The 10,790-nt window shown below is 39.2% G+C and overlaps 1 protein-coding gene across 1 annotated transcript; it reads right to left on the bottom strand.

Annotated features, from left to right (window-relative positions):
• Positions 1-1,680: 1,680 nt before the first annotated feature.
• LOC112136559 lies at positions 1,681-10,400 on the bottom strand. Its single transcript, XM_024258315.2, has 4 exons — positions 9,531-10,400; positions 8,656-8,757; positions 4,429-4,904; positions 1,681-4,356 (listed from the first exon to the last, which is right to left on the bottom strand). The coding sequence occupies exons 3-4, from the start codon at positions 4,899-4,901 to the stop codon at positions 3,672-3,674; spliced, it is 1,158 nt and encodes a 385-aa protein (XP_024114083.1). The 5' UTR covers positions 4,902-4,904; positions 8,656-8,757; positions 9,531-10,400; the 3' UTR covers positions 1,681-3,671.
• Between the last annotated feature and the right edge of the window lie 390 nt (positions 10,401-10,790).

The following is a 10,790-nucleotide window of genomic DNA, read 5'->3' as shown; positions in this document are numbered from 1 at the left end:
AAGTTGTGTCTTGTTTATGTATCAACATGGCTTCTCATATTCCTGGTCTGTGTTTCACAGAAACGCTGCATGAAACCTGACAGGATTGACTTATGAGTCAGAAGCTAAAGAGCTGCAGATCTACTGAGATGAGGAGCGACGAGCATCAGGACTGCACCTCCCCAGAACATTACGACTGATACCATCCTGCCGAGCTAAGCACTTTGCTGCTGCCTGCAGCTCAGCCGAACGTTTTTCATAGACTCTCAAACCTGAGCAGCGGCGGGAAATGCTGACTTCTGTGTTAACTCTAATTAAATTAGTTGGAGTCTGTGCTGCTGATGCACCAGCTTGTTTTAAAGCCTGCAGGCACTAACATCACTGTAGTAAATCACATTTGTACGACGGTCATCAGATTACACGTGTTTGCACATCCAGTTGTGCCAATAATTATTATGGAGGATCACAGACCACTGACTGCTTCTGCTGAAACTCACATGAATCTTACCAGCTTCATCCTCCTCAGCTCAGGCAAGCCCTCCTTCCTCAGTGGCAGAGATGATGAGTTTCTTCATTTATAGGTTTATTTATGACATTTATGTTTATAATTGTCTCTTTTCCAAAACACTCAATTTTTTCATATGGAAGCCCAGAAATAACAACATAATGTGAAGGCTGAGGCTCAACTTCCGCTCATCCTGTGCTAGGCATCAGGTCATCTTATCAGAATGATTGTTGGCACCACTGGATGAAACTGTTAACCTCCAGACTCTATCATCACGGGAGGTGGTTCTCTGACCACCACCTGTGGACGGAAAAGCTTCCAAGGAGATTAACAAACGGAACACAGAGGCACAAAAAGGTTATCTGGACATTTTTCATTGATAGAAACTATAGAAATAAAAATAACAGATAATGCATCTAATATACAGGTGTCACTACATACCCTCTCGGCTGCTAACATGGTGTGGATGGTGAGAATGGTTGCCATAGAAACTCAGATCCTCTTCGACCAATCAGTGCTTATTGACGGTTTCTGGCTCTAACAGGGCAGCATCTGTATTGCAGAAAGATGGCAACTGAATTGACTTTATTTCATTGGACCTTTTTCCAAGGGTGACGTCACACTCACTCAGTCCAGTGCTCTTTCACAGTCAATGGCTATGGTTTAAAGGGTAACCAAACTCTATGTTGACCTCTACAAATGGAGCTTTAAAAGTGCTGGCTGTTGGTCATTGTCAAATTTTTTTGACAAATGAAAATCAACTTGTTTTGTTCTTGAAAATATAGTCAAGACCATTTGTGTTCCGCCCCCTACAGGTTGAAACAAGGTATTACATTTGAATTTCATGATTGGTCAAAATAAGTCCCATGTCATTTCAGAAGTTTTACGTCATGATCTGTAGCTCCAGTAATGATAACAGTCCAGCCCCCATGCCCCGCCCCTCAAACTGGATTTTCACATTTCGGCTGTGGCCGGAGTCAGCCTCCAACTTCCCTGTTTGGTTTCCCTTTAAATGCTAATCACTTGTTTGGTTACGTGTGTGGCGTCTTGTTAATTTTGCACATTGTTGTTTTTTTTCCCCAGTTTTCCCTTCTGTTGAGTTCCAACTATAAGGAGATTTTAATCCTTTTACAATGTGGATTTTAGGATTTGAGTGTAAACATTGATGTGAAAAACTTAAAAGACAGATGACAAAATAACACGGCAGTATTCATTTTATTCTTGTTACATTAATGCACAGTTGTAGATCGTACATTACAGTCTACAAATACGAAGGTTTGGACTCATTGAGACATTTTTCACAGATCTTCAGGTGTCGCCTCAGCAGAACCTTCTTTTTGAGGCAGGAAGTCCAGAATCTTCTCCTGACACATCAGGAAAACGTTTTAATACTTGAGTTAGTGGATAATGTCTAAACCAGTTAAATGGTGACATGCAGTCATTAGTAAAAGACAATTGCTATTTGTTAAATGTTTATTTTGTTAATTAACTTTCATTTATCTAATAACGCAGCCATTTGTTGATTATGTTGATTGATTATGTTGATTATATGAGGAAAACGAGATTGGATAAAACGTTTTCAGGTATTTAGAGAATTTAGGTTACATTTGTGTTTGACAAATGCTTTTATTCCCTTTCAACAGATGACTCAGGTAAATTCCTTCCTAAGCAGAACACCCCCCACACTCACCCCCACACCCCCACTGTGCTGCTTTATTAAAGGAGAAGGTAAAAGCAGCATCTTAACTCACTTTGTATGATCTCTGGCTCTAAACAGTGTCTGGTGTTTCCAGTCATCCAGACAGGAAATGGAAATGATCAATAAACGTGATCAAACTTGGATCTTGATCTCCTCTCCAGCCTGCAGAGGAGTGAGACCTTCCAATTGGTTCTCAGTTTAAAAATGACATCTTTGATAAAATGTGGGTTAATAATTCATGAAGACAAGCTTACATATATTGATGAAACAATAACCATTCGCTCCATTTTTTGATGCATGCATTTTTAAGACCTCTATCTTACTAGTTTGATCTAAACTTTCCTTAACTTTCCTGTTGGATATCATTTGATCCAAATCTTCTGCCCTGCAGTTCTTCATCATTCCACTAGAGGCAGTAGAAGGAGTTTTCCTGCTCATCAAAAAAATGGTTGATTCCATGACTTTCTTAAAAAAAGGCACTTCTTGCAGGAAAAGTTTAGCTAATTTTCGTAACTTATTGTTGAGAATAAATCGTCTATTTTTATTCACACTTAAATGACTAAATAATACAAAATATTGATAATTAATTCTTTAAAATATGTTTGCACTGTTCACAATGTGTGGATCAATTTTGAGATGGTGGCTAAATAAGGGAATTTTTCCAGAACTCCCATGTCTATATTATTATTATCTCTCTCAATTAAAACAAAACACATAAAAAATAAAAACATTGACATTTTTCTAGTGGATTTTATCAAAGGATTATAAAAGAACACCTTGACTCCCAAAAAAATTAAATTTCTTCTATGTCTGGTCTTCACAGGGTTAAAGTAACATCTGCTCAGGTCTGTTTCATAGCAGGCATTCTGCGCTGCAGCTATTAATAGACTCTGGCGGTATGGTGGTGTGCCTGGAGTCTCCATCTTTCACCTACAGAACATTGTTGGAGGATAAACACTCCAGAGATGATCACCAGCTCTGCAGCAGCTAGAAATCTGTATCAGAAGAAAATGGCGTCTCACCAAAACCTTTTCCTCAGACTGTTTAAGGGAAAAAAAGAGATGCTGCATGGTGGTAACCATGGTAACGACGATCCCCACCTAACTGATCTTACGCAGCATCATGTTGTAAATGAGCTTCTTCACTGAGCAAACGTTTGAGTTTAAACATTAATATTCTCTGGTGAATAAAAAAAGGTTTGGGTTTAAAACGGTTCAGAATTCACAGCTGAACCCTCCACATTTGTCCCGGCCTCCTAAACATTATCAAAGATGCATGACTTTTTTTTCCCGTCTGGGCATGCAATCGAGATTGAGACTTTTTATTCCACCCTTATGGAGTCTTTGCTCCTATTTAGTTATGTGTGGTTTTCTGGAAAACTTTAAATGTTTGAGTTTAGACGCATCCTGGGATTTTTAGACTTCCTTTGTTAGCACAACCAAGCACATGAAACTTTTTTTCCCTGCATGTTTCAGAAAGTGATTTGTCTCACTCGGAGTGCACACACACAACCCAGTTCTTGTGCTTCTCCCAGTAGTGACATTCTTCTGGAAAGCTCCAGACACATTCAGGCTTGCATTGACAGCTGACCACATGAATGAAGAAGCCGCACAGCTGCGTCTCCAGCATCTCCACCACTGCGAGAGGGTTCCCCTTCTTGCCCAGACCCTCCATCGCCTGCTGGATGTCGTCTCGTGGCACCGGCTGAGGATTGGTGCTGTACGACACCACCAGGCGGACGTTGTCCCCTCGTAGGACCTCAAAACGTGTCTGTCCCGTCACGTGGTGAAAGGGCTTCCCTGTGCAGTGCTTCTTGAAGAAGCCCTCAGGGTGGTTAACGAGACGCACGGACCAGCAGACCCAGTCAAACTTCTTCACCAAGAACTCCAGAAGCCCCTCTACCACGTGATGAGGATTTCCGTCTTTCTTTTCCTGCAGCAGGCGCTCTACGTCTGACTGAGCCTGCTCTGGGAAAGCAGCAATACAGGACTCAATGGCAGACTTCATTTGATATTCTATGTCTTTTATCTTCAGACTCCACTCCTGGATTTTCTCCTCTTGGCTCTGTTCGGTTAGAGCGCAGTGTCCCATCAGAGCGATCAGCCCCAAACAGAGGAGCTCCTTCAGCCGAACACAGAAATCCTCCAGGAGACGGCGGTTCCTCGCTACGTAACTGTAACAGAAAGGTTTAACACTCATCGGTAAACAACTACTACCATCAATCTGCACAGAGCCAAAGACTTACCTTTTTACAATATCCAAAATTTTTTCCATCTCAATATAGAGAGTCCAGAGGTTCTTTTCTCCACCACTTTTAGAAAAGTGATCCAAAAAAAGCTTTTTTTTCACTTCTCTGAACTGTTCCCTTGCCTCCAAGAAGTCCATAAACTTCCGAAATTGGTTCCTAATGTTCTCTTCCACTGTGAACAAATCGGAGTCAAGGCCTGCCTTCTTGATCTCACAGTTGATTTCTTCCTGCTGGCTGGAGAGAAGATCCATCTTATCCTTCAATGTGAGGAACTGCTCTTTAGCATAGATCACCTCTGGGCTTTGAACTTTGTCCAAGGCCAGTTGAACAACCGGAAAAACGACCTCACAAAAGGGGAAGATGTCCCCCACAGAGCTCGCCAGCACCTCATTTCCCTTCTCAAGCATGTCCATCACTGCCTCAATGGCGCTTTTATTCTTGGCGAAAAATTTCTCCAGGGATCCGGCCATGTTCTGGAAAACATTGAGATGACAGAAGCAGTAAACCACGGCTGCTCGGTACTGGTTCACAAGATCTACCGACCTTCTCCTTTTCTAGCTGCTCTGGTAACAATAAATGAACAGAAAATTTGGATTCTGATCAACACATAATTCAAGTAATCATTACCAGGATAGCTGGAAAATAAACATAAAGCCAATTACAACATGCTAAATGTTGGAAACGATGCAGGAATGCAGCCCTCAAAGCCCAGAGTTGCCCATCCCTGGTCTAGATGTTTTTCTACAGGAGTGACTTTCAGTGTTAAACAAAATAAGAATTACACAGTTAAATGTTTAGAAATCAGTGTTCGCATTACAAACGCTGCCATTCTGTTTCTGGCATTCATGCTGCGTTCACACCGAATGTGATTCGTGTAGCAGAAGAGGTCAGTTTCAAAGTTAGGTCAAAGACAGACGCGAATCGAGGCAATCTGAAGTCCTGTGACGCGATTTGAGCGACAGGTCGGTCTAGCAGCAGCGTGACTTGAGCGGCCACCGCAGCAAGAGTTCAAATATCGAAAGGTCGCCTCGTCACATCTACCAATCAGGAACTAAGCTTTTGGAAGGTGACGTTTTCAGTGACTTGATCAGCGGATACTAATCCAATATGAGTGTTTTTGTCCTGAACTTGCATCATTTACTCAACCCACTAGAGCCGCGGGTTTGCCAGAGCTTGTCCGGCTACTGCTGGGCAAAGGCGGGATGCACTCTGGACAGATCACCAGCCTTTCACACCCACGGCGGCTCTCTGGCTGCAGTCAGCCTATCGGGAGCCAGTGGAGCTCGCTCACTCGATGTGCCGGCAGAGAGCCGCTGCAGTGTTCAGGGGCTGCCGGCTCCTGAACTTTGAGATATTTTTCTTATTTTCCCTGAAACAATAATAATAATAATAAAAAAATCCACTGATTTTATTTTTACTCTCTCGAGTTAAAGCGATACAGTGAGCCTTCAAACTCAGTCACTGAAACACAGAAACACCGTGGAATCGGCTGTTGTAGGAACCAGCCATGGGGCGAGAGTGAACTACCTCCCAGAATCTCAGAATGATCTCATGAACATGTAGACGTGAAATCGATGTTTTTGTAGAACTCTTCACAATAAATAAACCAGATTTCTCAACATCATCCGTGTCTTCCTTACATTCTAAGTGAGATATCCACAGACACAGCTTCATGTAGCGATCATGCTATGGTTAATTTGAATAGAAAATGTCCAAATTGTGCTTTTAAAATTTTTTAAATGAGATATATATTTGAGTAAAAGTTGAATGAGATGCAAATTTTGATTGTGTAATTGATTTAAGCATCAAGATTCTGGGTGTAGAAACTCTTGTTTTTAATTGCTATTTAAAATGCGAGTTTAATGTGTTTCCATAATGTATTTTTGGGATAGCATAAAATAATTAGCTGGTAGCTCCTCCCACAAGCTCAGGCAGGCAGCGAGCAGCGAAGGAGGAGCGGGCCATCGGTGGGTCAGATTGTTCACTTCTATGCAGATGACTCTCAGCTTTATCTACTATTTCTGCTGTTAGCTTTAGAAATCTGGGACCTTGATTGAATCTTCTTTTTCACAGGGGGAGTTGTAACTGCATTAAATAACTTTTAGATCTTTAAGCTGGAGCAATAATGAGAAATGTATCAACAAAATGTAAAGCAAAGGGAGTCTATTTTTGATTACTTTAGATCTTATTTAGATCTAGAAACACTGTTGCATGCTGGGTAAAATCTCATGGTAATTTTCCTGGCTGTGATCAAAGGGTTTTGTTTTGTCAAATAATGCTTTCTGTCCTGCATTAGACTGAAAACAATTTGCTCAATTGTGACATGATCAGACATGAAGGTTCCATTCAAAATCAGATAAACAGGAATATTTCTGCTGCTCCAACATGAATAAACCATTTATTTAGAAAACCATCCTGACCAGAATGAGATCCTTTTACTAATAAACATGTAAATACATAGAATGGAAATCTCTCATAGAGCCAAATAAAGAAAAAATATTTCAGAACTAAATGAAGAAAGAGTTCAAAAGAGTTTATCTAAACTGTTAGAAGCACCTTTCTGGTGATTCCTCCTCAGTATGTTTTTTGCTTGTTTTTCCTTTAAAGTTGCCTTTTTTTCCCATTTTTAATTGATGCTGTCTGGTACTGTTTTCTTTGAATAAATCAATTTACAAAGTAAAATCAAAGCCAACATGTAAATGTTAATGTATTTAAGCTTTAAAGGGAAATTAAAGTTCCTCCATTTCAGCAGAAATTACATGTATTTGTTTTATTGCAGCAAACAGAAAAGCTCCAGAATTTATTGCCTGACATTTTTTTTCCTGTAAAATTCCATGACTTTAGTTTTTTTTTTAACATTTTTTAACATGTGTTTTGTTTAATGTTTTTCTCAGTCAGGTTTCTTGTCACACCTGCTTTTTTATTTTTTATTCTTTATAAATGTTCTCGTTGATCTCAGTGCAAAAGCTGCAGAAGCCTTTTCAAGGAGGTTCAGAGGATGTTCCTTCTGCCTGTTTTAAGGTGCAGTCATGAACCTTAAAACATGGTTGCATGTACTGATTCTGTTTTTTCTGTTCCTGATAAATCAAAAAGACAATCTTATAACTGGAAATCGAATATTTCCAGCCCAACCTCCTAAATTAGGATTATGAAGCTGAATTTCTGGACTCCTCCTCCATCATTGGCTCTTCTGCTGCAGCATGATGATGTTTCAGTGATGCCAAAATGCATCGGCTTCCATGTCAGTTTTTCATTCTGGATAAATTTAGCAAAGCAGATGCACTAAAATGTGCTTGAAATGAATTCCTTTGTAATTAAAATAAAAATGTGAAGATTTGAAATAATTAGCTTTTCCCTATAAAGGAATCATCTAAAAGTTATGAGGAAATATTTAAACATTTTTAGCAAGAACTAGTGGGGAGGGACCCAAACACAATATAGACTGGGCAGAAACTTCAACATTTAATAAACTAAAACATGGAGAAGCAAAAATGTGACTAAGCAGATTATCGGAGAATAAATTGAAAACCAGATAATAAACAGAAATGAAAACAGCCGAGGATGATGAACCTGACAGAACATGAGCAAAAACATCCCGTAAGAACCGAACTGAACCAGAATCCTCATAACTTTTTGATCAAATAAAGAAGTGTCTCTTTTTGACATGAGAAAGGTAAGGAAGAAATGTGTCAGGATTATTTTCAAAAGACCATTTTAAACCAGGAGCTCACAGAAAAAAAAGATGAAGGGCTGAGATGTTTGATAGAAAAACGACACATCTGTCCTTAAATCTGGATCCGAATCATTTTAAGGATGAGGGAAAAAATCGAACTAAACCATGTCTGGATCTCTTTTTCCTTTTTCCAGAGCAGGAATGAGCGTGAGCCTCTGTCTGATGCTGCGTCACCAAAGACTGACGCAGATTTTATTTGATTCACATCTACAGACCTGCATTTTTGGTTAAGTTTATTACTTAAAGTAGTTCGTTTCGCATCTATTTGTCTTAGATCTATATTTTAAAAATGATATTATATATATATATATAGATAGATCAGGCGTTTTTTTGTAGTGTTTATTTGATTTTTATGCCCACCACAAATGCGCAACGAGTCTTTTTACGCACAGCTCTCCTGAGATCCGCGGACACATCTACGCGTGTTCTGCCCCCTCCCGCGCCAAATGAAGACTTTAGTTCAGTTTGTGTAACAAAATGAGTTTCTGTACCTGAGTGGGGAGAACGCAACGCTGCAAACAAGTTTTTCTGGGCTTTTCTTCCACTTCCCGGCGGTTGGTTTGACGCAGAGTGGAGAAGTCCAGAGATGTCTGCTGCAAAGAGAGATTGGGGGGAGGGGGTGGAGGAGAGGGAGGCAAAGAGCATCTGAACGACACCTCTGAGGAGGATCCATCTTATCTTCACGCACAGCCGCGTGGGTCTTTCTGTCTCCAGAAGAAAGTGGACAAAAATCCAGATCATCTTTTTCTGGGACGCACAATTTCAATCTTTTTTTTCATCCCTAGTGGCGGCAGTTCTTTTTGCGCATTTGGCGCAACTGCATCTTCAAGATTCTCTGAATAACGCCTCACCCAGGTAAGACGGTCTAACATCAATGAATTGATTCAGTTTTATCGTGATCTGAGCCAAAAGCAGCATTTCTCTGGGATTTAGCTGAGATTTGTGATTCACTTCATGTTCCAGATTGATCTGAGTGGAATTATAACAAGAGATGCATCTTCCGTCCACATCCAGAATTTAATGATTTTATCGGATCTGAAAGAAACCTCGGAGATGGAATCCTGATGATTAAGATTTTTATTCTCCTGATGCGCCTCGTGCGAGCGCGCGACGCGCCTTAAAAATGGAGAAAAGTTCATATCTTCTCTTAATTTTCATGGTATTGATAAATATAATTTTTTTAGAGTGGCTTTAATAATTATTTTAAATGGATCAAGTCTTGCTGGCGCGTTTTAATTTAATTTATTTATTTTCGCAGATGAACATACATCTCTAAGAGACGGTGGGAAGGCGCAGGCGCAGGAGCTCATGCAGTGAACGGTGAGAAATCTGAACATTTTCTTTAGAGCCGTACGCGCATCCTCACCTCCACCCGCCTCCAGAGCCTCTGAGACCTTCTTGATGCACCAACAATGACTCACTCCATCCCGAACACCCGTTCTCCAAAATGATTAAACCACCTTAACTATGTATATAAGCGTGAGATGCGGGAGACACCCCCGGGGGCCCAAAGGAGCTCGTGGTGAACAGGTGGAATAAAGACGAAAGTGAGGAGTTTATGCCCTCTTGTGGACACATCATGAATTACGTCCCTTTCCAGTTTTATTCCCTCGATTCACCACTAGAGGGCAGACAAGATTTTATAATTTTTTTTAATGAAAAAATTCAAATTTCTTATCACAATGACAATTACAAAACAAAGGGCTAAGTACAATCTTAAAGCAACATACAGTACTAAAGTCTGAGCAGCCAATAAAAGAATAAAAAATAATTATAAAAAATAAATACATATAATAAAACATTTGTAATGTATTAAAATAACCCAAAAGTATAAATAAATAAGAAAGAAAAAGGCACTAGATTGAATAAACTAATACATTATCTAAAAGTTTCAAAGCTTTATTATATTCTAGTCTTTGAAGGGACCAACATAAAAGATTCAAATCGTTTCTGAAAAACTAAACGTTTTTTTTTAATGACAGCTGTGTATGAATAATGTCCCTAAAATAATTAAATTATTAAACAAAAACGGTATTATTTTGTCTTTATTAATAGAAATAACTGAATATTGATAGAGCTAAATGAAGGTCACTTATTTTTGTTAAAATCCAATCATGTAAATTCTGCCAAAATATATAAATCAAGTTACAATCATAGACGACGTGTCTTTGAGTTTCAATATCATTATGACATAACAGGCATATATTATTTTGTATATTAAATCATAACCTTAAACATTCTTTAAATGTATATGTGGGTTAATGTTTGTTTTAAAATGGATTGTTTGCACAAAGGGAGGAGAGAGGAAGAAATTTCATCTGTGCTTTGTATGCCCTGTACTCAGCATATTTGACAAATAAAAGCCTACTTGACTTGACTTGACTTGACTTGACTTCTTTCATTTTAGGAAGTTAAGAAAATGAAAAAAATCCGTTCTGATCAGGGACACGTCTGTTTTGGATCGAGTCGGGGGACTGTAAAATTTTAAAATGTAAAATTTTGGAAGTTGTGGTCAGATTGTTGATTAATTTAAACTTCCTCTGATCAAATTAAATATTTTGGGGGAAATGACTTTAATTACTTTAGAATTTTTAGTTAAACTAGAGTTCAAATTATATTTAATTTT

Source organism: Oryzias melastigma, linkage group LG16 (assembly GCF_002922805.2).
Source record: "Oryzias melastigma strain HK-1 linkage group LG16, ASM292280v2, whole genome shotgun sequence".
NCBI classification, from domain to species: domain Eukaryota; kingdom Metazoa; phylum Chordata; class Actinopteri; order Beloniformes; family Adrianichthyidae; genus Oryzias; species Oryzias melastigma.
Note: the sequence above shows the minus strand (reverse complement) of the source record. Positions and strands in the feature narration are given on the sequence as shown.